The 27,741-nt window shown below is 43.4% G+C and overlaps 1 protein-coding gene across 2 annotated transcripts in view; it reads right to left on the reverse strand.

Annotated features, from left to right (window-relative positions):
- The window catches only part of TTC12 (tetratricopeptide repeat domain 12), a 73,081-nt gene that overhangs the window by 24,306 nt on the left and 21,034 nt on the right, over positions 1 to 27,741 (reverse strand). For both annotated transcript variants that reach the window (XM_030221050.1, XM_030221051.1), the window contains exons 8-15: positions 21,464 to 21,535; positions 17,743 to 17,803; positions 10,748 to 10,936; positions 7,465 to 7,534; positions 6,558 to 6,646; positions 6,031 to 6,199; positions 4,174 to 4,266; positions 1,648 to 1,711 (exon numbers count right to left, since the gene is read on the reverse strand). In XM_030221050.1, coding sequence (XP_030076910.1) covers positions 1,648 to 1,711; positions 4,174 to 4,266; positions 6,031 to 6,199; positions 6,558 to 6,646; positions 7,465 to 7,534; positions 10,748 to 10,936; positions 17,743 to 17,803; positions 21,464 to 21,535 — 807 coding nt within the window. The remainder of the gene's footprint in view (positions 1 to 1,647; positions 1,712 to 4,173; positions 4,267 to 6,030; positions 6,200 to 6,557; positions 6,647 to 7,464; positions 7,535 to 10,747; positions 10,937 to 17,742; positions 17,804 to 21,463; positions 21,536 to 27,741) is intronic.

Raw genomic sequence — 27,741 nt, forward strand, 5'->3', positions numbered from 1 at the left:
GGGCCTTAAAAATGGGTCGTGGCTGGGTCTTCCAGCACGACAATGACCCAAAACATACAGCCAAGGCAACAAAGGAGTGGCTCAGGAAGAAGCACATTAGGGTCATGGAGTGGCCTAGCCAGTCACCAGACCTTAATCCCATTGAAAACTTATGGAGGGAGCTGAAGCTGCGAGTTGCCAAGCGACAGCCCAGAACTCTTAATGATTTAGAGATAATCTGCAAAGAGGAGTGGACCAAAATTCCTCCTGACATGTGTGCAAACCTCATCATCAACTACAGAAGACGTCTGACCGCTGTGCTTGCCAACAAGGGTTTTGCCACCAAGTATTAGGTCTTGTTTGCCAGAGGGATCAAATACTTATTTCCCTCTGCAGAATGCAAATAAATTCATATACTTTCCACAATGTGATTTTCCGGATTTAATTTGTGATGTGCTATCTCTCACTGTTACCAATAACCTACCCTTCAATTATGGGCTGCTCATGTCTTTGTCAGTGGGCACACTTACAAAATCAGCAAGGGATCAAATACTTATTTCCCCCACTGTATGTACTAAGCGATGACTATGCAGGCACTATACATTTAGATAGGGCTAAACTAAACATATCGCTGCTCTGCAAACTTCTTCCGGGCAGACTGCATGTGCTTCTGCCCAAGAGGTTCTGAATCACCCACCTCTTCAAAAGACAGAATGAAGAAATCACTTCTTTGAGCTACTGAGACATGGTTGCTTTCATAGTGGCCTCCCCCTTCTTTGGACCCCCAAAGAGAGCAGACAGTTCAGCTTCTGGAAAACATTAGTTACCTCCAAGTACCAGAGTAGGGCCCTAACCATATCTAACATGTGACGAGACGGAAAATCCTCCCTACAATCCTTCCTTTGAAATTAAGCATGACTACTAGATTCCTGGCCTCTCAATGGTTCGTCTCCTCCCCCATAAAGACCCTTAGACACTGCTGTTTCTAAGAATTTCCAATAGGTACAAGAGAAGGGTGAAAGATAAAGATGGGAGGAGAGAAAAAGGAAACTACAGAGACTGAAGGAGAGGGGACAGTTAAAAAGAAGATGAAGGAACCTTGGCTACTCAAGGTATTCCCCAGAGACCTGCAGCTAGCTCCAACATCTGTCCCCTGATTGGTCTCAACTGGAAGACAAGTTCTCCAACTGGGTCCAGAAGTTCCGAAATAGGTAGTTGCCCACCACAGCACTGTATGCCTGTCTACCATCTGCTAGAAACAGAGAAATATTAAGACGCATGGGATGGCACAGTGCCCTATATAGGGCAGAGCTTACAAGCTTTTAGTCTCTGTCTCCATCTGCTGATAGAGGGGCATAACCCATCTGTTCTGGACTAGTAAGGAATGTTGCTTATTTTCTTATACAAAGTTCATACATGATAATGGCTTCTTGTCATATGATAAGTACTATAAAAATATTCAAAAGAAAAAAAGTGGATCCATGTATCATCATTTGTTGTTAGGACCTGCTAAGTTTATTGATGCTTTTGTACGTTTTGCTGGTGTTTCACTCTGAGTCCTGTAGCAGTATTTTCCATCAGTGTCGCTCTGAAGACCTCACAACAGGAACTGGCAACATCTTAATACTATTGTCACACAATTCTAATATTTTCTATAATCTCTCTTACCAGAAAATGTGTGAAAGAAGGCAAAACTGCTGTGGAAAAGTTGCTCCGCAACTGGACTCTGAATCTGTTGGAAAATAAAGAGGTATCGTCTTTATATAAAACAAAGGAAAATTTGAGAAATTAGGTCTTACCTGCTAATTTTTTTCCTTTAATCCAACTGGACCAGTTCAGAACCTGTGAGTTATGCTTGCCAACTAGCAGATGGAGCAATAGAACAAGCGCTGTGAGCTCTGCCACGCAGCCTTAGCTTTTCCATATTTCGAACAACAAAACAATGATCGATATGTTTTTCCTTTGCCTGACACAGGCAGTTTTGCCGAAACATGTACCATGTTGGGTCTGTTCAATAAAGTACTGATTTGACATCCCCTATTCTTGAGGCTCCTTGTGCTTTTTTGACTTCTTGTCCTGATGGGTGTGGTTTGGATTCCCTCTCTTGCATTTCTTTTACCACGGAAACCTCAGGACTGTAAGGATGCAGATAAAAGATCATTTTCTTGTCCCAAACTAAGCGACTGCTTGTTGCCAGGCTGCTCCTATGCTTCCCACTTTGAGAAGGGCAGGTCAACAAAAGACACAGTGGCCAGAAAAGCCACATCAGGGAGAGCAATGCTTAGAGCATTCTGCCAGTGCTAGCACTCAAGCCTGCTGCAGAGAGACGATTTTGATGCAATAATTGTATTGTTGGCAATAAATTGTATTGTTGGATTTGTTTGCTTTGAATATTTATTGTACTGACCTTTGTATTATGGTAAACAGCTTTAAAACTTATTGTGTATTAAGCAGTACATTAAGCAATTAAATCAAATCAAAGATTCTTTGCCACAATAAGAATACTGCCTGCAACCCAAGTTCCCTTGAGAAGGCAAATTAGAAGGGGGAAAATCCTCCAAAATCAGTATGCTGCAAGCATCCACATGTCTCCATGAAGTTAACTCAGGAAGAAACCATGAAAAAGCAACAAGGTCTTCTGCTTTCACATGTAAACTTATCTTTATTATTATTATTATTTGTGCACTCCAAAAAATATACCGTATTTTTCGGACCATAAGACGCACCAGACCATAAGATGCACCTAGGTTTTAGAGGAGGGAAATAGGAAAAAAAACATTTTCCTTTTTCCCTCCTCTAAAACCTAGGTGCTCCGGTGCGTCTTGTCCGAGTTCGGGATCGCCCTCCCCTACTTACGTGACGCGATGTTCCCTGGTGGTCTAGTGACGTCGGGGCAGGAAAGAGCCCCCTCTTTCCTGCCCAGCGCGCTGCTCTCCGTCCTCCTGACGGAATCTCGGCCGCCATTTTGAATCTCGCCGAGACCGTCAGGAACCAGTCAGGAGGACGGAGAGCAGCGCGCTGGGCAGGAAAGAGGGGGCTCTTTCCTGCCCCGACGTCACTAGACCACCAGGGAACATCGCGTCACGTAAGTAGGGGAGGGCGATCCCGAACTCGCTACCTTCGGACTATAAGACGCACCCCCCATTTTCCTCCCAAATTTTGGGGGAAAAAAGTGCGTCTTATAGTCCGAAAAATACGGTAGGTACTGGCTTTTTTTTTATAGCTTAGGCCCTTAAAGTAATCATCCACTGCTCAACTCTGGTTCAATTAGTCCTCCAACTGGCCCCAGGAGCTATCCAGCCAGTCTAGAAGTTGCTCGGTCCACCTGCCACCATCTGTTGGAGACAGAGAAATACTGAAGAGCTAAGGCTGCACAGTGCTCTTATAGGGCAGAGCTCAGAGCACTTGTTCTTTGTCTTTATCTGGTTGACAGGCATAACCCACAGGTTCTAAACTGCTCTGGTGTGGATACTATGGAAACATCATTTTGGTAATCCCAATGCAACAGAGCTGGACTTTCCTTTTCTGTTCGCCAGTGTATCACGAAAAACTTTCGTTAAGTACCCATTATTTTTATATTATTATATAAATATATTGGTGCCCTTGACATTCAGTTATTGTCCTTCAGTGAAAAACAGCAAAGACAGTGGAAGAAGTAGGATGTGAACTATGGCTTCTCCTCTGCTGCTCTAACCACTACTCCTCCTCTCCAATCTCTGCTGGGTTGTAAACTGCTTTGGTTGCGCCACAAAAAGGCGGTATATCAAATCCATGACCCTTTATCTTTACCAGGCATGAACAGTGGATAGTTTAGGATGCGTTGAGGTTTTACATTTGGATACCAGGTCCATTCCACCTTTCTGTCACTGCTAGATCTTCAGCAAAGCACATAACTGTCTCTATGCTAATAAAGCCTGCCAACTCCAAAGGAAATGACAGCTATGTTAGTCCTCTAATGCAGTGCTGTGTACCCTAAGGACACCATGCTGGAAAAATAACAAAGGTTTCTCTTACTAACTCTTCCTGTAACCTTGGGCAAGCTTTACCTGCTGTATATCACCTTGGGTGAATCTCTTCATAAAGGTTGTTAATAAATCCCAGTAAATAAATGTATGTATTGACATGTACAGTCAGACAGCAAGCATATATTGGCAGCAATACAGAACAGAGGACAGTCTAAAGAGCACATATCACCTTTCCTCTGGAGACAACTCAGTTAGCAGTCTGATGGCAGTACTGGCTCTCTCGTCAAAGAAATCCATGAAGCCCAGTAATGTCTGCACCACCCTGTTCAAAGCCAAAACATTCATGTCATGTGGATCTAAATAAAATATAATTTCAAACATAGGCAGATAAAGACCATGGGGCCGACATTCAGACCACAGGAGTTAGACTGGCTAACTCCTGCGACTGGCAGTAAGCCTGGATATTCGATGCCGGGCCATTTCCAGTGACCAGCATTGAATATCTGGTTTATTTATGGCCAGTTTAAAGATAACCAGCTAAGCTGATATTCAGCACTAGCTGGTTATCTTTAAACCAGCCAAAGATATCCCATGTTTTCATGCAGCCAAAAATCAGCGGATAGCTGGTTATATTGGGTGATATAACTATCTGCTAACCAGCAATATTCAGCAGGAAATAGCCCGTTATCCCCTGCAGAATATTGCTGGATAGCCAGCTATGTACCATTTAACTGGCCAGGTGCCACTCCTGGATGGTTAAATGGTTTTGAATATCGGGGGGCATAGGTCTATCCAGTCTGCCCATCCATGCCATCTACTCTCCCTATCACTCCCTTAGAGATCCTTTGTGCTTATCCCAAGCTCTCTTGAATTCAGGTACTGTTTTTATCTTTACCACTTCCATCAGGAGGCCATCCCTCGAATTCACCACCGTTTTGGTGATGAAGTATTTCCTCAGTTACTTCTGAACCTATCCCCTTTCACCTTTATCCTATGCCCCCTCATTCTAGATCTTCCTTTCAATTGAAAGAGACTCGCCTCCTGTGCATTTATGCCATGTAGGTATTTAAATGTCTCTATCATATCTCCCAATCTTCCAAAGTATTCATATTGAGATTTTTAAGTCTGTCCCCATATTGATTTATGACGAAGACCACTGACCACTTTAGTAGCCACCCTCTGGACTGACTCCATCCTGCTTATATCTTTTGAAGGTGCGGACTCCAGAATTGCACACAATATTCTAAATGAGTCTTAAACAGGGGCATCACCACCTCCTTTTTCCTACTGGCCATTCCTCTCCCTGTGCCACTGCCTTTTCTACCTGTTTGGCTACCTTAAGATCACATACAATCACAACCAAGTCCTGCTTCTCTTTCCTGCTAAACTGTATCATTCCTCATGTTTTTGCGGCCCAAATGCATGACCCTGCATTTAGCTGCCAAATTCCAGACCATTTCTCTAGCTTCACTAAGTCCTTCCTCATGTTATCCACACCATCAGAGATGTCTACCCTATTTCAGATTTTGGAATTCAAAAAACCCACCCAGGTGCAAAGTCCACAGGTACACTATGTACATAATTTGGGAGTCCACTGCCCGCATCTTTACCATTTATTTATTTCCAAAACTTTCTATACCACTCTGACTAGCAGAGCAGAGGATGTACAGGCTAGAAGAAAGAATAGGAAAGGAATTCAATTAAAATAGTAAAGTATAACATCCATACCAAAGGTAACTAACAGAGTAAAATCAGAATACGGAAAAGAATGGTAGAATAAAATTAAAGAGGCGGTTGGCGTCTGGCGCATTGAGGATGGTACAGCAATCTTGAGGTTTCAATCACATGGAGCATGCAGGTTCTGTGGGATTTCCAGGGGACCTGCCTGCCCTGTGCAACTGAACAACAAAACTCCTGCACTACTGATGGTAAAAATATGGATGGTGAACTCTCATGCATGAACACTGAGAGCAGGTTACCAACAAGCTAGTGCCTCCAGTCAGCTCGACAGAAAGGCACATCTAACTTTTGTACTTTGCACTTCCAGTCCAGTGACAGAAGACAACATTGGAACTGAATCTCATACTCAGTGAGGTCCAGGTGCTTGCTGATCAGATCTCTTCCCATCTCAGTTTGAGTGTAGATAGCGAGCAATGCCAGAGTGTGGTGGTGGATTTCCGGCTCCTGGGACATTAGCAAACAGAGAAGCTGCTTGCTTGTATTAGGGAGTGCCAACAAGACACGCTGATTTTCCTCTGCAGAGACACACATAAATGGTACACTGAATGTATCAAAGTATATCTTGCCACTACAGTAAAACAGACATAGCAAAGTAATGTGTCCTGACACTGTTCACACCCCAGGATTTCAGAATGCTGCAAAATTCCACATACATCCACCCCTCATTCTTCATTTCTGAACAAGGGTTATGTATAAGCTCACTGCCTCTAGGACACCAGGCTTGTTGTCTGATTCCCACCTCCCTAAACAATAATCCAGAGGAGGCAACAGGCACATCCACATCTTAACTTCAGAAACCAACCACCACTGTATAAGCTTACGCCACTGACTATTAAACAAAAAAAAAGAAATCGGAGTCCAGAGCAGAGTTACCATTCCCCTGGCAAACTGTTTGCCAAAGCATGAGAACAGACAGGCAGAGGTCCATGGCTCCTGTGTCCCCCACTGCATGATTGATAGATCTGGAAAAAAAAATAAAACCATGTATACCATCAAATATATGCAGCCCTAAATAAGAGCTGATCTTTATCACTTCTACAGTCATTTCTGAATTTGCCACGCCCCAGCAAATAACCAGGGGCTTGCTGCCATAGAATAATGGATTATTATTCCCACAGAAAGGATATATGGTGCCAATACATGACCCTCTGATTGGTCCCTGTACGTTGCGTACCGTTGCGTGAGGCTCCTCCCTTCTTCCCATAGTTCCCTCTGATAGGTCCGTCAACGTCGCGTACCGTTGCCTTCACTCACTGAAAATGACCCCTTCTCCTGACGCTCCTCCCTTCTTCCCATACAGTTCCATGTGATACGTCCCTCAACGTTGTAACTGTGCACCATTGCCTTCACTCTCACTGTTCCGCCCTCGACATCATCACGTTTTGATGCGAGGGCGGAGCATAGAGAGATGTGACAGACTTACGAATGTTACGATGTTACGAACCCTTCACTGAATGTTACAATGTTATGAACCCTTCACTGAAGCCACGGAGTCAGCTTCAGAACGTTGGAGGTGCATTTTATTATAGTAGAATAGTGAGGTACAACCCACTGCTTCAACCCCCCCCCCCCCCCCCCCCCACACACACACACACACCCACCCACCATATTACTACAAGGAGAAATTCAGAAAAGTTTTATCTGAGGCACTTAATCTGGCTGTCACAATTATCTTTGGAGCTGTTCATCTGAATTTCATAAGAGAGTTTAACCACTTTTGGTAGGAAAAAAGATACATTTGTTTGATTCTTGGCGCACAGATATCCTCTGTATCCCTCACCGGTGAATGGTCTTGTTATCGCTGATAATACTGAAGCCGTTGCCAGTCCGGAACAATGTTTTGTTAGTGCCTGAAAGAAGCACATGAGATTCACTGGTCAGGCCATTGTGCCACTTTACTTATGGACCATGGCAGGAGCCATTCATTAGCATCCTGAAACCAAATGGTATGGTGGGACCAGTAGGCCTGGAAACTGCACTCCTTAAAAGGATTTCAGATCTTATTTCACAGTCAGAAAAAAAAATTCCATAACTAACCAAGTTTTCCTTACGGTTTCCCTAGATTCTACAGCCCAGTAAAACTTAATTCACAGTTTCACACCCTTGTTTTTAATAGATTGGATTAATGTAATTCTTCATTTATGTCACCTTCAACTCTTGAAAAATACAATAGTAAAACTTCTGTATAACGGCAAACACTCAGACTGTGCTACCACTCTGTTAGCTGAACAGCACTGTCAGCCAGTTTCCAATAGGATAAATTTTAAGATATTATTGCTGACACATCGTACACTCTCTTCTGGCACACCTCTCTGACTGGTCTCCTAACTTCATATACAACTTTGAAATCTTCCCAAGAAAATCTCTTATCGATTCCATCCCTGAGGGTTGCTAGCAGGTTTTGATTTTAAGCGTCATTCTTTCTTTTCTTATCTGGCTCCTCCTATGGAGCTCTAGAAGCTGACCGAAAGTGGTGGTTTTGGTTTCAACCAAAACTGAATCCGCAGGTAAAATCTGCAGCTCGGTTTCAGACTGAACCAAAACCGAAAATGTGTCCCCCCTTTCATGAGCCAGCCTCCCAGCCACCCTCCCCCTCCTCGGGCCTATCTTCTAAAAGGCCCTGGTGGTCTAGTGGCTTCTTTGAGGCAAGAGCATCAGGTGTTGCTCTAGCCCCCAATGGTTCAGTGTTCTAAATGGTGGCTGAGACTGCCATGGGAGGTCACAGCCACAATTTTGGGAATGGTATGAGCGGGAAACTTGTTCCTGTTTATGCTAATCCCAATTCCAAAACGGCAGCTGCAAACTCCCGTGGCTGTCTAAAGAGGCTGCCGTGGGAAGTCGCAGCCGCCATTTAGATCACGGAGCCACTGGGGGCAGGAGCAATTCCCTCACCACGGTCTTTATTTATTTTATTTTTTTTTTTTGTTACATTTGTACCCCGCACTTTCCCACTCAAGGCAGGCTCAATGCGGCTTACATGGGGCAATGGAGGGTTAAGTGACTTGCCCAGAGCCACAAGGAGCTGCCTGTGCCTGAAGTGGGAATTGAACTCAGTTCCTCAGTTCCCCAAGACCAAAGTCCACCACCCTAACCACTAGGCCACTCCTCCACTTTAGATGGTAAGCCTGTGGAGGGAGAGGGCGGGGGAAGTGTGTAGGCAGCCAGGGAGGGCATATTTTCTCTTGGGGGGGGGCAGGTTTGTGGCCGCAGCAGGGCCACATTTTTGGTTTGGTGCCAAATCCAAAACCAAAATTCAGTTGGCCTCTGTGGAGTTCCTTACCCTCCTACTTGTAGGATGAATGTTCATTCCCTAAACTGAAAATTTGTTGTTTGCACAATCCTTCCCAAGTTTTTGACTTACTACCCTATCCTCTCCTGTCTTTGTCTGCAATATTGAAAGTTTTGCTAGTAGGATTCTAAGGGGGGACGTTATCAACATAGCTTACCGTTAAGCTGGGTTATTTTACTACTAACTCATGCTATTTTAGCACAGGTTCCATTTTATGCAGAGAGACCTAGTTACTAATAACCAAGGTTATCTGTAGTTTATAGTTTAGTCAAATTTTCTATTCTGCTTAGCTATAAACAAGATCACAGCGGTTTACAATACAATAAAAACATAGGGCCCCTTTTACTAAATCTCGCTGGTGATTTCTGGTGCGGCAAATGCAATGCAGCCATTCAATTTGAATGGGCTGTGTCACATTTAACGCACGGGAATCACTAGCGTAATTTAGTTAAGAAAGGCCCATAATTTTGTAAAAGAAAAGAACTACAGTTAATTGAAAGGAAAGCACACTCACACAAGTCCTCACATGCTAAAAAAACATTACAAAACAAAATAAAATAACTGCCTTAACGGTAGCCCACATTAATAACTTCTCCACTAATTGTTGAGCGATTACTCACCCACTCCCTATAATTTCTGTTTATACCATATTAACTGTTCAGTGTTTATTGTTTTGTTTTATTTTGTTCCCCAGAATGAACCCATATTGTAAAGAGCTCTGTTATAAATCTTTTATGAAGGTGGTATCATCTTAACAAATAACATCTCACAGTATTCATAATATATTATAAAATAGCATTAAACATCTTAATCTGCTCTTGTAAAGCACTCATTAAACATAACGTGGAGGGGCATAATCGAACGTCGCCGGCCAAACAGATCGCCAGCGATCTATGTTGGCGGCAGCGCTACAGCTGGCCGGAACCGTATTATCGAAAAAGATGGCCAGCCATCTTTTTTTTCGATAATACGGTTTAGCCCGGCCAAATGCCGTGGAGTTCACCGGGTTTGAGATGGCCGGGTTTGTTTTTCAGCGATAATGGAAAGTTATGTCAGCCATCTCAAACTCCAGCCAAATTCAAAGCATTTGGCCGAGGGAGGAGCCAGCATTTTTAGTGCACTGGCCCCCCTGACATGCCAGGACACCAATCAGCCACCCTAGGGGTCACTGCGGTGGACTTCAGAAAAGCTCCCACCAAGTGCATAGCTCCCTTACTTTGGGAGCTGAGCCCCCCAAACCCACTACCCACAAATGTACTGCACCCACTAAAATTGCTCCAGGGACCTGCATACAGCCTGTATAACTTTGGCACACCAGTTCACACCTGAAGACTAATCTCTCTGAAAAAGTCCTTTCTTGAAATAACCACGTTTACTCACAGTTAACTGCAGATCAGAGGTTGTGCCCCACTGGCAAAGAGTCCCCTGGTACTAAGATTAGCAGTAGGTCAGAGCTGGCACAATGGTGTACAATGCCCTCTTTCAGCACCATTCAAGGTAAGAACTACGTTCTCTAACGTGGGTAACACAGGAAAGGGATGATTCATTGTATTTGTTTAATACCTACCGTACTTGGCGTTCACCATTACTGTATTTTGTAAGCCACATTGAGCCTGCTAATATGTGGGAAAATGCGGGATACAAATGTTACAAACAAATAAATAAATTTGTCAAGGGCTATTTTGTTACAAGGCTGTTTTGTCAGGACTATTATGTCGGGGTGCCGATGGCCATGTGTGACAGGATGACATTTGCCTCAGTTGTGAATACTTACAGTCGGTCATAGTGTAGGACAACAGCCTGATCCCGCCTGTGTAGTACAGTGGTGCCTGGTGAGGTCTACTCAGTTTCTCCAGCAATTTCTTCACTGACACCGCTGTCTCCTTGCCAGAATTAAACTCCTCCTCTGCCTTCTGCTGCTGTGCGGCTTTCCTTTCTTGACTGTCCACTTGATTGATATAATCTGAAAAAAAAAAATCTGTGCACTACTAACCTGACTCAGTCATCAAGTGTGACTGATGTCTGATAGCATTATGAAAGCAGACGCCTATCCCAGTATGTCCCCCATGCACAGCTATCCCAGAATGCTAACCAGGTGTGGCTATTTCACTCTTCCTTCAAAGTACATGCGGAGGAATATTAAGACATTGGACGATTTTCTAACTACAGAGGGCTGACCATCTAGAGGAGAAATGTTTTGGGAATGAGGGAGGGGGTGGGGGGGGGAGGAGGGAGATGATGGGTTATAGTGTAACCGATATCATTGTAATTGTTTTCAATCTGATTTCTTGCCGTTTTCGCTTATTGATGCGGTTTAAAAACTTTCAATAAAAAAAAAGTTAACAAAGTACATGCAGAGTTACGGTTGATGAATTTTCATACCGCGATTTACAAATCAATGTGCACCAGAGAAGAAGGAAAGCAAACCAAACATTACATACCACAGCCAGGAGTTTTGAGAATCCCTGCCTCAGTGAGCTTACAAAATCAATAAATAGACCAGCTGTACTGTGTAGCAGAGGGAGCATATTCTAAAAGGTGAATCCGATGGGAATTGAGCTATCCAGGTCAGGATGTGCTCAGTTCCAGTGGTATTTTAGAAAAGGATCTGTCAAATCAGAGCCTTTCATAAAATACTATAATGGTGTACAGGAATGCACATATCTGCTGACATGTCCAGAAGAGCAGCACTTTTAAAAAGCTGCACCTGGAGAAAGAGCACCCTGCTCTCCCCAAATCTCCATAAATGCAGCATTTTAAAATTGTTGATCTTTATAGAACCAATACTCCCCCCAACCCACCCTCCAACAAATTCAGACACCCCTCCTGACATGATTATCACTACTCTCCAAATGCCCCCAACATGAGTATAAATTCCCTCCCTGAATCCCACAGAAATCAGAATCAAATCCCAAACCCCCTCCCCAACACGATCAAAATGCCTTTATTGGCAGCACGAACTCTAGCAGCAGTACCACAAGACAAGCAGCGGTCCCAGCACAGAGCCCCGGGGAACCCCACTAACTACCCTTCTCCATTCAGAATACTGACCATTTAACCCTATTCTCTGTTTTCTATCTTTTAAACAGTTTTTAATCCACAATAGAATACTACCTCCTATCCCATGACTCTCCAATTTCCTCTGGAGTCTTTCAAGAGGTACTTTGTCAAACGCCTTCTGAAAATCCAGATACACAATGAGGCATATTTTCAAAGCACTTTGGGAGGCTAAGTTCCATAGGTTTCTATGGAACTTTGGGAGGCTAAGTGCTTTGAAAATGAGCCTCCATATCAACTGGCTCCCCTTTATCCACGTTTGTTCACCCCTTCAAAGAAATGTAGTAGATTGGTGAGGCAAGATTTCCCTTCACTAAATCCATGTTGACTTTGTCTCATTAATCCATGCTTTGAATATGCTCTGTAATTTTGTTCTTAATAATAGCCTCTACCATTTTGCCCGGCACCGACGTCAGACTCACCGGTCATATAGTAACATAGTAAATGACAGCAGATAAAGACCTTAATGGTCCATCCAGTCTGCCCAACAGTCACACTCATTATCAATTTATGAATAAACCAACAACAAATGTGATATAAAATACTTGATCATGGTCTTTCTTTGGCATTTCTGGAACATAGACCATAGAAGTCTGTCCGGTACTGTCCTTATGTTCCAACTACAGGAGTTGGCGTCAACGCCCAACCAGGCTATTCGAATCTGTCTTGCCATTTGCGGGACACAGAGTGTTAAAGTCTGCCCAGCACTGTCTTCACATTCCGGCTATCAAAGTTGCTGTTGAAGTACTTCCCAACCTATCCTAAACCAGAATGCCACATATGGGACACAAACCGACAAACCGTACAAGCCTACCGGCATAGGCCTTAGTTCTTCATAGCCAGAGTTGCCATCTAAGCTCCACTCAACACATCAACACACATGCAGCCAATTAAAGTTTTTTTTTTTTGGTTTAATACCATCCATTTTCTAATTAGAGATTCTAATTAGAATTCAGTCACCATTTTTTAATCTTCACCACCTCCCTCGGGAAGGCCAGGCATCCACAATTCTCCCCGTGAAAAAGAATTTCCTGACATTACTCTTAAGACTACCATCCCGCAACTTCAGTTTATATCCTCTAGTTTTACCATTTCCCCTTCTCTGGAAAAGATTTGTTTTTATATTAATACTTATATCCTCTAGTTTTACCATTTTCCCATCTCTGGAAAAGAATTGTTTCTATATTAACTAGTAAAAAAGGCCCGTTTCTGACACAAATGAAACGGGCGCTAGCAAGGTTTTCCTCGGAGTGTGTATGTTTGGGAGAGTGTATGTGAGAGTGACTGTTTGAGAGTCAGAGTGAAAGTGTGAGTGTGTGAGAGAGTGAGTCTGGGTGTGAGTGTGTTTGTGAGAGAGTGAGTGTGTGAGAATGAGAGTGTGTGCAAGTGTGTATGTGAGACTCAGTGTGAGAGAGAGTGTGTGTGTGTGGGAGAGAGAGAGAGTGTGTGTGAGACACAGATTCTCTGTGACAGTGAGTGTATGAGACCAAGCGAGTGTGTGAGTGACTGTGTGGCACATAGAGAGTGAATGTGATACAGTGTGAGATAGAGTGTGTGAGAGTGAGAGTCAGAAAGACATTGTATATGAGAGAGAGAGTGTGAGCCCTGCCCTCCCAATCCATGCCCATCTGTCCCCTGCCCCCTCCATTCATCCTTTTCCAGCAATTCCCCTCTCTCCCTGAGCCCTGCCCTCCCAATCCATGCCCATCTATGCTCCTCTGTCACCTGTCCCCTCCATTCATCCCTATCCAGGAATTCCCCTCTCTCCCTGAGGCCTGCCCTGCAATCCATATCCATCCATGCCCATGTGTCCCCTCCATTCATCCCTATCCAGCAATTCCCCTCTCTCCCTGAGCCCTGCCCTCCCAATCCATGCCCATCCATGCTCCTCTGTCCCCTGCCCCCTCCATTCATCCCTTTCCAGCAATTTCCCTCTCTCCCTGAGTCCTGCCCTTCCAATCCATGCCCATCCATGCTCCTCTGTCACCTGGCCCCTCCATTCATCCCTATCCAGCAATTCCCCTCTCTCCCTGAGGCCTGCCCTGCAATCCATATGCATCCATGGCCATCTGTCCCCTCCATTCATCCCTATCCAGCAATTCCCCTCTCCCTGAGTCCTGCCCTTCCAATCCATGCCCATCCATGCTCCTCTGTCACCTGGCCCCTCCATTCATCCCTATCCAGCAATTCCCCTCTCTCCCTGAGGCCTGCCCTGCAATCCATATCCATCCATGCCGATCTGTCCCTTCCATTCATCCCTATCCAGCAATTCCTCTCTCTCCCTGAGTCCTGCCCTCCCAATCCATGCCCATCCATGCTCCTCTGTCCCCTGCCCCCTCCATTCATCCCTTTCCAGCAATTCCCCTCTCTCCCTGAGCCCTGCCCTCCCAATCCATGGCCATCCATGCTCCTCTGTCCCCTGCCGCCTCCATTCATCCTTTTCCAGCAAGTCCCCTCTCTCCCTTCCATGACCCCCCCCTCGCATCCATGCTCCTCTCTCTCCCATGTCCCAGCCTGGCCCGCCCTCTTCTCCCCCCCCCCCCTTCGCATCCATGCTGTCGTTTCTCCCCTGGCCTCCCGCTCCCATTGTTCTACTTTACTGGCCACCCTCTTCTCTCCCCCCAACATCCGTGTTTGTTTTTTTTCTTCTTTTTAAATTTACCTCCGTGGCGCTTCCGGCAGCGAAGCGTCAGGGAAGGAGGCGGTGTTCCCGACGTCTAGGTTTCCCTTCGCTGTGTTCCGCCTTCTTTTGACGTCATCCTTGACGTCAGAAGAAGGCGGAACACAGCGAAGGGAAGGCTAGACGTCGGGAGCGCCGCCTCCTTCCCTGACGTTTCGCTGCCGAGCGATGTGATTGGTTGAGTGTCATTGCTCCGCCCTCGACGTCATCACGTTTGACGCGTGGGCGGGGCAGACACAAAGCGATCTCCCCCCCTTCACTTTTAGAATGTTGGGTAAGTGAGGCTTCATTAGAACGTTGGAGGTGCGTTTTATATAGAGAGATACTTTTTAATACTTCTTAAGTATTTAAATGTTTGTATGATATCTCCCCTGTCCCTCCTCTCCTCTAGGGTATACAGATTCAAGCCTTCCAGTCTCTTCTCATACATATTTTGGTATGAGAAGAGACCCATACTATTTTTGTCACCTTCCTCTGGACCACTTCTACTCTTTTTACATCTTTAGTGAGATGTGGCCTCAAAAACTGAACAAGATGCTCCAGGTGGGGCCTCAACAACGACTTGTAAAGGGGCATCAACACCTCCTTTCTTCTGCTGATACGCCTCTCCCTATGCAGCCTAGCATCCTTCTGGCAATGGCCACCGCCTTGTCACACTGTTTTATCACCTTCAGATCCTGACACTATTATTATTATTATTATTTGTTGCATTTGTATCCCACATTTTCCCACCTATTTGCAGGCTCAATGTGGCTTACATAGTACCGTGATGGTGAACGCCATTTCCAGTATGAGAAATACAGAGTGGTAATTGCGTTAAAGTACATGAGTTACAGAGTGAATTAGGTGGTTAAGAGGAGAAATTAAGTGTCCTGATCTGGTAACAAGTTTCGTTGTGTTGCATGATTCGGGTGTTTAGGTTGGATCGTTGTGGTATGCCTTCTTGAACAAATTGGTCTTTAATGATTTCCGAAAGATTGTTATGTCATGCAATGTTTTCAAGACGTTTGGTAATGCATTCCATAGTTGTGTGCTTATGTAGAAGAAGCTGGATGCATATGTTGATTTATATTTTAGTCCTTTGCAGCTTGGGTAGTGGAGATTTAGGTATGTGTGTGCTGAACCTTTTTGTGTTTCTGGTTGGTAGATCTATTAGGTCTGCCATGTAGATCGGAGCCTCGCTGTGAATAATTTTGTGAACCAGGGTGCAGATTTTAAATGCAATTCGTTCTTCGTTGGGAGTCAATGTAGTTTTTCACATAGGGGTTTAGCGATTTCGTATCTCGTTTTTCCAAATAGGAGTCTGGCTGCGGTGTTTTTGGCAGTTTGAAGTTTCCTCATAATTTGTTCTTTGCATCCGGCATAGATTGCGTTGCAGTAGTCTAGGTGACTTAGCACCATTGATTGTACCAATCTGCGGAATATTTCCCTCGGGAAGAAAGGTTTTACTCGTTTAATTTTCCACATTGAGTGGAACATGTTCTTTGCTGTATTTTCCGCCTGGCTTTCTAGCGTAAGGTTTTGGTCGATGGTGACTGAGTATTTTCAGGCTGTCTGAGACAGGTAGATTGTAATCTGGGGTGTTTATACTGGTTGGTTTGTTCGTATTGTATTGTGATGAGAGGATGAGACAGTGTGTTTTTTTCTGCGTTAAGTTTTAGTTGAAATGCATCCGCCCATGAGTTCGATTCTGTTTGTGATTTCTGTTAGATCGTGTTTAAACAGGATGTATATCGTGACATCGTCTGCGTAGATGTATGGGTTGAGGCCTTTGTTGGATAGGGATTTGGCTAGTGGGGTCATCATTAGATTAAAGAGGGACGGTGATAGTGGTGAGCCACTCCGCATTCTGATTTCCATGGTGGTGAGATATTCAAGTTGGATATCACTTGGTAGGTTCTTGTGGTTAGGAAGCCCTTAATCCAGCTGAGTACCTTTCCACCAATCCCAAAATATTCTAGGATGTTTAGTAGTATTTTATGGTTTACCATATCAAACGCACTTGACATATCAAATTGTAGTAGGAGTACACTTTTACAATTTCTTGTTTGAACTTGCTTAGGAGAGTGATTATTACTGTTTCGGTGCTGTGGTTGGAGCAAAATCCTGATTGAGATTCATGTAGTATTGAGAATTTGTTTAAGTAGTTGGTAACTTGCTTGGTTACCATGCTTTCCAACAATTTGACTGCCACTATCATCTGAAAGGGCCCTCTCCATGTCTGTGCATATCAGCCTCTTACATCCTAGGACATACGGATATGGAAATTTTTTGGTCTTCACATTTATTACGCTTGTAACATGGGAAATATACATGTACCTGTTCAGACCTACCAAACCATGCCCCCTTAAAATCTGTGTAAGGTGTGGATCTCTATATGGAAATAGAAGCTTTATAAAACTACTACTTGCACATGTAGCTACTCTACACACGTAAAGCTGCTATTTACATGTGGAGATGGTTCTAAAATAAGGGCCTTAATCTCCTTGTGGTGAATCTCATATCAAAAGTTCTTCAATGAATCAGCCACAGAACTACGGGAATGGTCTTGTGTAGCACCTGTTATTAAGGAAGCAGGAAAGAAGAGATATAATTAGGTGTGATTATAGTGAAACTGGGTAAATGTGATAGGCAAGGCTAGAGACTGCAGCACAGATGGTAAAACATGAAGACCCACATTCCAGTCTGATTTCCAACCTACCCATAATTTAAACCTAGAGCTCAGCTGATTGTAAACTCTCTGGGAAAAGGATAGACCTTGCTATTGAAATCTCTCGTCAATATTCAGCTGGTGACAGTGAGCATTTTTTAAAATGCCAATTATGGCCAACTAAGTTAGACCCGGCCATGTCCAGGCACCAGCACTGAATATCTGGGTCTGACCAGACTGTTGCTGGCCACCTGAACCTATGTGGGTCCCGTCAATATTCCTGCCCACTTACATCGCTTTGAACATTGGGCCCGCAATTGATAAATAAAATATTGTTCAAATAAAATGAAGGTTTGTACAAAGCAGGAACTACATTTCATACCTTTAATCATCTTTTCCCGTTTAGGGTCCATCTCTAGAATTTTCTGATAGCACTGACGAGCCTTCAGAATAAACAAGCAGCGATCAGGAGGGGGAGACAGGTAAAGAATCAAGATGATTAGTCATAGATCATATTACTATGTTGCCTACACTGGAAATGATGCATTGTCAGTATAATCAAATGATTAAAGCCCAGACCTGTGAAACTAGGAGAAAACCCGGTTCCAATCCTATGCCTATCACCATTTGTCATGCAACTCCATTAGGCCCTCCATGAAAAAGCCTGGATTGTAAGTGTAACCCGGGTCTTGCCCCTTACTAGCTCTGGTCTGCAACAACCCGGACTCGGGTCACAGGGAAAACTTCTCTCTCAAATGCTCTATTCTTTTCTCCATTCATTCAGTGACAAGCTCCACCATTCTAGCTTGGGAGTGGGTCAACGTTCCGGAATAGAGATCCGGGGATTTGGGAGTACCAAAGGGAACTTTGGGGTACTGCTTCTCTCAGTCTGGGAACACCTGCTCTCCTCTCTCACCAAATGAGCACACTTCACACTGGTAGTTTTATCAAAACTAACTCCAACTTTACTGGAACTTCTGCAACCAACAGTCAATACTCCAACTCTCTATATACAGTTTTATTCAAGATCAGTTATGGCAATGTTGACCTCACTTCCTCCTTCTCAAGATAATTTACAGCTGTACATATTTACATCCTTCCTGTCCTTTATCCATCTTTTCGTGACAGGAATAAATCCAAGGCGGTTTCCAATACTCCTGAATTCTACTCCAATTCCTTGCAGACAGAGACCCTTTAGGCTGTTCTCCTTCCAGTAGTGCATCTCTCAGGGCTACACTCTGGCCTTGGACAGGCTTCCCCTGTCCCGATCCCGCTTCCAGGCCTGGACTCCCCTTGTCCACCTGAGGCTCAACTTCCTTCTCCGTTGCCGCTTATTGAGGCAGCAACAGCTATTCAGCCTGTATTCATTTCTTGCACTCCAGGAATCCTCAATACTCTCAAGAGTCCTGGCAGGGGTACAGGCAACCAAAGATCTTGTGTACCTCCTTATAACTCCTTTTATTAAACTCAAACTCCACCCCTGCAGTCACTCTCTACAGGGAAACACTTTCTCTCTGCAACTTATTTCAACACCACTCCCTTGGTCTGGGCTTCCTCCCACCCAGGGACATCCCAAATCTCCAGGGCCTCAAAAAACTCTTTCTGTAGGCTCTGGTAATACTCATATTATGGAGTACTATATAAGCTTCCTACAAGAATCTGGGGTTCTTTTTTTTTTTTTTGGAAAGAGCATAGGTTTTGTAGTGAAGTTGGTGCTGAGAAACAGGTCAGATTATTCCACTTAATATAAGAGCAAATAAAGACTGTATGGCTCATCCAGTTTTTGTACAGTTTTCTTCCTTTTGCAGACCCATGCTTCCCTTTACAAGGGTTAAAAGGACACCAGCCTGAAGAGGTTAACAACCAAGGACTTGATTTAGTTTTCATTACATAGAGAATGTTTTTTTTTATTTAAGTGCAATAAGCAGTTATGCATAAATTAGTGCAAGTTAACTGTTAGCACATGAGCTTGATAAGTGTTAATGTATTGGTATGACAGCACGCACTAATTCCCACCTTAACTATGTGCCGTGTTAGGGGGTGGGAACTGGGTGGGTTATGGATGGCTAATGAGCATGAACTGCACATGGTACTTACTGCGCACTGTCACTTGTGCAGTTAACACAGACACATCCGCACTTACTCCAATTAACCATGAGTGGAAAAGAACTTCTCTGTAGCAAGTGCAAGGAGCATGCTGGGCACACACCCCAACAGTTACCACACAGCCTTTGCATTTACCATGCATTAATTTGTTCTGTTAATAAGAAGTGCAAAACCTTACCCTGCTTTACTAAAACATCCCTTTTGTAAACCAGTCCCTAAATGAAGAAGACCTGGTAAGATTCTGTTGTGCATTGCAAGCACGTGGACCAGGGTTCGATTCCAAGCTCAGGCCTTCTGCTCCCCAGATCAGCTGAGGCTGATACTATGAAGGCAGTGCTTATGACTCTCTCCCCTAGGTGCTATGGTCACTAAACAACACTGCCACAAATTGACTGGAAGATTCTAGGAGTCCTATTGCAAAGTGCCAGATTGAGGGCTGCTGCTGCTAAGACTGATCTAAAGTACAGTGGGAGGAATTAGAGAAAGCTCGCCAGGTGCCCTTGGCCTGGATTGGCCACTGCCGTGGACAGGATGCTGGGCTCGATGGACCTTTGGTCTTTTCCCAGTGTGGCATTACTTATGTACTTATGTAAAATCCCTAGCTAGTTGTCAATGAAAATTCATGGTGCCAGATCATAGAACTGAGTTTGATTGAGCTGCAAGGCCAAAGGAGTAGGAGGATGCTGCCAGGTTAAAAGAAAATCTTAAGGGACCTATTTGCTAAACTGCATTTAGTGTTTAAATGCAAGTATTAATACACATTTTAAAACGGCTACCATGTAGGGCAAACTACTGATGGACTTTAAATACTGCCTTAAACATGGAATTTTATGATAAAACAGGGAAGGGAGTGGGGAACAGGCAGGGAGTTGCCTACGATAATTAACACATATTACCATAATGCACATTAATGCCAAAACTGCCAGATAACGCAGAACAGTTAACTGCACTTTCAGAGGTGTAGTCGATTGCATCTGGGTTATTGTCTATGGCATTAAAGTGTGTTAGCAATCTGTCCCACATGTTAATATCAGAGTTGACTTCCTCCATAGGCCAACCACTCCCCAAATGTTACTGTAGAGGTTCTACACTTAATATGCACTTTAGTGAAGAAACTTTAAGGAGAGAAAAAAACAAGAGGGGTATGCAACATTCTGCCTTGACCCGGGTAGCTATAGCCCCTCAGGTCTCACAGAACTACTCTAACTTTACTTTATCAGGAACTTATATTCCGTTCAACCCTTGAAAGGTTCAAAGCGGATTACAATGCAAAGAAGTCAGTGACAATACACTGGGATAACAGTTACATGGTAACTCCTTAGCTAAGCTCAAAGAGACAGATAGTCAACCACAACTGTCCAGACCGACATAACTGTCCAAAAGTTATCCACTGAGAAGCTGAGAATTTTTAAATGTGATTAACTCCCAAAGTTACCAAATGAGTCTTTTTGAATACCTAACCCAAAAGTTATTTTGTGTGAGTGTCTTTCATGTCCCAGGTTCACACAGATTCCCATGATAGACAGCTCACAGCCTTATCACTTGTATGATAGATTTTTATTTTTCACATATATTTAGCCTGGAACGGATGACAGCCACAAACTCGAAGAAGCATCAGCAGGTACTTCTACCTGCAGGGAGGGGGCAGCAAAGAGCAGCTGCAGCCACAGCAGAACAAAAGATCCTGAAGCCACAAACTCAAAGAAGCATCAGCACCTATTTTAACCTGCATTTTTATAGAACTTTTGTGTGATGATCATTGCTGAGTTTAATTACATATTGTGTTGACATTGTAAGTAGTACACAATGCATACTTTGTATTATTTGAATATTTTTACTGCTGTAATTGTCTATTGCTTATGTTTGATTTATTCTTACTGTAGCAGTGCCTTGAGTGAATTCCTTTAAAAAGGTGGTAAATAAATCCTAATAAATAAATACAATTTCAATAAGCCTGCTATTTAATGCAGAGGCCATACAAAAAAAAAAAACTTCACCTTGAAGTAGTCCTTTAGCGCCAAGTAAGCTTTTCCCATATGAACACGAGCTTTGATGGATTTGTCATTGCACTGTGTAAAACAAAAATTTACTGTGAAACAAAAGCAACTCCAGATGTTGTAAGCATGCAAATCATGTCCAGGCTCCTACATTTCTAAAACAAGAGTGGAAGCAAAGTAACTCAACCAAAGAACAACCAGTAAAATTAGCACGAACAAAGGAGTGGAAAACTCAAGCTTCCCTGAGAGTACCTCTCTCTGTACAGAACTTTAAAGGGGCAATTTTCAATAGTCTACAAAGTACATACCCACTTTTACTGCACATATCTTGTAACTGATTATCAAAGGCAAACTGTCATGTGCAGAAGTACCTACCTATACCTACACCTGTTTTTTTTTCTGAAAACAAATCATCAGGGGTTAGCAATGTCTCTACATTTGAAAATCTAAATGCCCATGTGTTGTTTATGTTTATGAAAACTTTTTATACAGTGAATACTGGCAGACAGATCTAAGCAGTACAAATTCTACATAAAATCAATGAAAGGAACTCCATAATCCAGACAGGAAAGTCGACCACAAACAGACAAGAACATACAAAACAATTTACAACTACATAATCTGCATTGTATAGCACAGCCAGTCACCTATGCCAATCAACTCAGAAGCTAATTGTAGTTAAAATTCCCAGAGGAGTTATGAAATGGGACTGAAGGCAAGTGTAAAAGAGTGAGTTTTGAGAGATGTTTTGAATCTAGGTAATGACAACTCATTGCAGATGTGGGGAGAGGGAGGGGGGGATCATTTCAGAATTTAAGAAAAAGAAAAAAAGCTAAGTGGATTCATGGAGGGGCATAATTGAACGAAAACGCCTATCTCCATGGGCGTTTATCTCCGAGAACGGGTCCGTGAAGGGGCGGACCGAACCATATTTTCGAAAAAAATAGACGCCCATGTTTTATTCAACAATGTGTGAGCTGGGCGTTTTTGTTTTTCAGCGATAATGGAAAATGAAAGCGCCCAGCTCAAAAACGAATAAATCCAAGACATTTATTCGTGGGAGGGGCCAGGATTCGTAGTGTACTGGTCCCCATCACATGCCAGGACATCAACCGGGCACCCTAGGGGGCACTTTTACAAAACCAACAAAACAGGTAAAAGAGCTCCCAGGTGCATAGCACCCTTCCCTTGTGTGTTGAGCCCCCCAAATCCCCCTCCAAACCCACTGCCCACAAGTCTACACCATTACTATAGCCCTAAGGGGTGAAGGGGGGCACCTACATGTGGGTACAGTGGGTTTGGGGGGGTTGGACGACTAATAAGCATTAAGCAGCACAATTGTAACAGGTAGGGGGGATGGGCCTGGGTCCACCTGCCTGAAGTCCACTGCACCCCCTAACAACTCCTCCAGTGACCTGCATACTGCTGCCAGGGAGCTGGGTATGACATTTGAGGGTGAAAATAAAAATTTGTGAAACATCATTTTTTTGTGGTGGGAGGGGGTTAGTGACCACTGGGGGAGTCAGGGGAGGTCATCCCCGATTCCCTCCAGTGGTCATCTGGTCATTTAGGGCACTTTTTGGGGCCTTATTCGTGAAAAAACAGGGTCCAGGAAAAGTGTCCTAAATTCTAGCTAAAAACGCATACTTTTTTCCCATTATCAGTGAAATGCGCCCATTTTTGTTCGGCAGATAACCACGCCCCAGTTCCGCCTTCGCCACACCTCTGACACGCCCCCATAAACTTTGTCCGCATCCACGACGGAGTGCAGTTGAAAACGTCCAAAAATCGGCTTTCGATTATACCGCTTTATTCGGTTTTGTGAGATAAACGTCCATCTCCCGATTTAGGTCGGAACTTGGGCGTTTTTCTTGTTCGATTATAAGCAGGATAGTGTGCTATTTTGGGACTGGGGAGAACTAAATGATTTGAGTCAAGTGAATGGAGGTAACTCCATGAGCTATAGGGAATGGTCAGAGAGGACAGGTAAGAATGCATTCCCAGGTCATAGGCTTTGTGTGTCAGGAGGAGGATTTTAAATAGAATCCAATAGTAGACAGAGTGCCAGTGCAGCCAGGAAAGAAGCAGAGAGATGTGATCAAATTTCTTGGCCCTACAAAGTAACCTGGCAGCCATGTTCTGAAGGGTTTGGAGATGTTTGATGTGGGAAGTAGGCAGATCAGCATAGACAGGATTACAATAATCTAACTAAACTGTATGAAATGAAGGAGAGTAGAACAGTGGTCGTCACTAATTTTTATGGCAGAGCATGCAGTTCTTCCTTCATCCGCTTCCCCCTTTCTGTTGTGAGCTTGGTTAAAGAGAGACAGTTAGTGGCAGAAAAAAAAATCCCATAAAGATGATTGGGCCACCTTAAAAGTCTCTATGGGCTGCCATCGGTCCCTGGGCCTTCCATTGAAGAACTCTGGTCTAGAAAGTCAGGTAAATAACTGAGTGAGTAAGGTTGCAAAAACTGGATTTGACCACTTCAGATATGTTTTTTGAATAATACTTCAGAGTTAAACCAGACACCTAAATATTTAAAAGAGGATACTGAGGAGATAGGGAGGCTAAAAAGAATCGGTTTAACAATCGGTTGAGATAATGAACCAGTGACTCAACTTACCCCAAACACACTCTTAACATTTTGTTTTAATCCTGATAAAATTACAAATGTTTTGGAAGCCTGTAAATAATTAATCACCCTTTAAAGGGCTTAATCTTATGTCAATGCAGGAAGAAGTGCCTAATTTAGAACCAATGTGCCTTTATAAATAGGCTCCCAGAATCAGGCCCAGTAGTGCAAATCCTCACAAATTTACACCTGCTCTGAAGGTCTAAATGTGTGTGTGGACTATGGAGAAAATTTTAGATAGGCTTTTCTGTGCATAAATATACTCCTCCCCCAATATTTGTATGCGGTTCTAGTGTGGGCATGTTCAGGGGGTATGATTACCAAACTCCCCGACATGAACTGAAATTTATATTCGCTCTTTAGGCACTCATATTTATGCGTGCATATGCAAACCTATGCACACAAATGCTAGCATGGCACTAAATGCTATTCTGCAATTCCCCATTGAACTTATAGAGCATGTATCTGCAGGGAGGGGGGACTGTACACAGGGGTGCAGCATGGGTGGGACATGGGTGAGGGTATATGTTACACACATCTATGCTACACTTAGGCACACACACTTACTAACACCAGCTCTACAGCTGGCATTAAGTATAAGCACCTAAATGTTAGGTGAGTTAATACCGGTTGCACTACTATAGCTATAATGGAAATGAGGCACCCACTTTCTGGTCTAGAGTAGGCTCCCACACCACCCCCTTCAGCCCTCCAGTTGGAGGAGCCCAGTTATAGAATTGCCTTTTGTGTGTCTTCATAGAACAGGGCCGAAATAGGCAGCCACTTGGTCTTCCTATCTAGACAAATTTATGAGGGAGTAATTTTATGAAAGTTTTCTCATATTTCTATACAGAAAAGGCCTTTTATAAAACGGTGTGGCCATTTATGTGCTGAAAAGATGGTGCATACTTTTTCTATGTGCACTAAATGCAGGCATTTCTGGGAGTGTAGTTTTAGTGATGTTTCTGACCCCTAGTGGTATTACCATGAGACTAGGTCGCAGCTACCATTTTGAACCCGGAGTTTGAATGGGCAGTGACTGGGGATCACTCCTAACTGCCCTATCCTAGACCACCAGGCATTCTTAAGGTAGGCTTGGGAGCGTTCTAAGGGGGAGTTGGCTGTCAATGCACTTAAGGAGGGGGGTCTTTGGGAAGGGGGTTTTCTTCCAGAGGCTGTCTCTACAGGAGGGGTTGGATACACTTGGGGAGGGGCATCAACAAAATTAACCCCTTCAATATTCAATTCACTACCTGGTTACCTAACTTGGTTGTGGACCAACTATCACCACTATCCAGTTAACTGCCTGGATAGTGCCACAGAGGTCAGAGGGGATATAAAACACCACTATCCAGGCAGAGATTACAAATGCAATTAACTGCAATCAAAATGTTTAAATTGGGTCATTAATGTTTTGATTGAATAACTATATACTTATTTATAAAATATGTGAATGCATTGCAATTCTGGCCCCGTCCACCCAAACTATGCCTTGTGAATGCCTATACCTGGTCCACATAAAAGAAGACACTATCTCTCATCACATCTAATTATTTATGTGCATATAGTCAAGAATAATGTTATAAGAGCCCTTTTCCATTTGAAAAACATGCTTTACATGCAGAAAGGGCTAGATTCAGTAAAAGGTGCTCAGAAATCGGCGCTGAAAATAATCGGCACTCAATGCTGTTCTATAAAGCGCATTCAAAGTTGAGAACCCATTAGAGAATAGGATTCAGTGCCGATTTCACCCTTCTGAAACCAGGTGTAATTCCCAGCGCACATCCCCTGTATTCTATAACATTGCATGCAAATTTTAGGAATGCCCTGACCCGTCCATGCATCTCCCATGGCCACACCCCCTTTTGGGTAGTGTGCTATGGGATTTGGGTGCACATTGTTATAAAATGGCATGTAGCAAGATGTGCGTGCAAATCCAAATTGGTGAAAATGAGCACTCAATTATTGGCATTAATTGGATTGTTAGCCAATTTAGTTGGGCACACATTATGGATCGGTGCCCAAAAGGAGCCCAAGTTTGGGCACTATGTAAATTGAATCTGGGGGAAAGTGTTTTATAAAATCACCACCCTATAACAGAATTAGCTAGGCAGGAAAAGTTGACTGTCAGATCCACAATGTTGAGAATGGCAGTTTTTCATGTCATGGATCCATAAGCAATCTGCAAAAGTCAGTTACATGTTTGAACTTCTCTATCTTTTTTTTATTTTTCACAAAAAAGGCTGGGAGTTGGACTGCTGTATTACAAATTGTTTGCTCTAACAGAATTCATTAAAACCTCACTTTTTATTTAGTCACCTTTTCCCAGAGAAGGTTGCATATGATGCATGCCACTACCTTCTCGTACAAGAGCACGCAGTTATAGAATGCATTACCCGCAGACCTGAAAGCAATCAACGAAACAATTATCTTTCGAAAATCTCTGAAAACATTCTTCTTCAACAAGGCCTACAATGAACACCTATAATCTCACTAAGTCACCTCACCAACCCACTCAATTATGAAAGCTCACCTTATACAACTATCCTAATCACTCCCTTCCTTCTTCCCTCTTCCCTTCCTTGATCGTTACACATTACTAATTGTATCTGATATCTTGTTATGTTAATGTCAACAAATCTATGTAAGCCACATTGAGCCTGCAAATAGGTGGGGGAATGTGGGATACAAATGCAATAAAATAAAATAAAATAAATAAATAAATATGTGCTGCATTTTATAAAGAATACATATGCACCTATGTCCTCAGGGAAAGCAGGTGCACACATTTACAATTGCTCTAAGGCAGATAACACAGTAGCCCTTATTGCCTACAAAATAGGAGGTGGTGAGTGCTATCACAGTAAAAATGGCTACACACTAATGGAAACATTATCACATGGCTATTAATGGGAAAAATACAAAATCTGCGTTTTTATGGTAAACCTTAGGGTGTGTGTGTGTGTGTGTGTGTGTGTGTGGGTGGGTGGGTGGGGGGTTATGGTAAAAATGGCCTTGATGCACGCCAAAAGACCTGTGTAAGAGCACCATGATAAGACAGCACCTGATGCAGACTCCTGCCACCTAAGCAGTCTCAGCAAGTCAATACCCCATTAATATCCATTCTTAAGTACTGGATTGAACTTTTCAAATTTACTGCTTTTATCTTCCTTGTCAAACAAGTTGCAGAATTCACAAAATTTCAACAAGGTAAAAATGAATGACATCTTCCTCCAAAGGGTATAGCACTACATTAATAGTGCTTCACCCTTATAGATATGGTAGACATCTTGGTTGACTCGGTAGAAATAATGAGTGGAATGGATCGGGTGGATGTGAAGCGACTGTTCACGCTATCCAAAAATACTAGGACTAGAGGGCATGAGTTGAAGCTACAGTGTGGTAAATTTAAAACGAATCGGAGAAAATTTTCCTTCACCCAACGTGTAATTAGACTCTGGAATTCGTTGCCGGAGAACGTGGTACGGGCGGTTAGCTTGACGGAGTTTAAAAAGGGGTTAGATAGATTCCTAAAGGACAAGTCCATAGACCGCTATTAAATGGACTTGGAAAAATTCCGCATTTTTAGGTATAACTTGTCTGGAATGTTTTTACGTTTGGGGAGCGTGCCAGGTGCCCTTGA

Source organism: Microcaecilia unicolor, chromosome 12 (assembly GCF_901765095.1).
Source record: "Microcaecilia unicolor chromosome 12, aMicUni1.1, whole genome shotgun sequence".
Classification (NCBI taxonomy): Eukaryota; Metazoa; Chordata; class Amphibia; order Gymnophiona; family Siphonopidae; genus Microcaecilia; species Microcaecilia unicolor.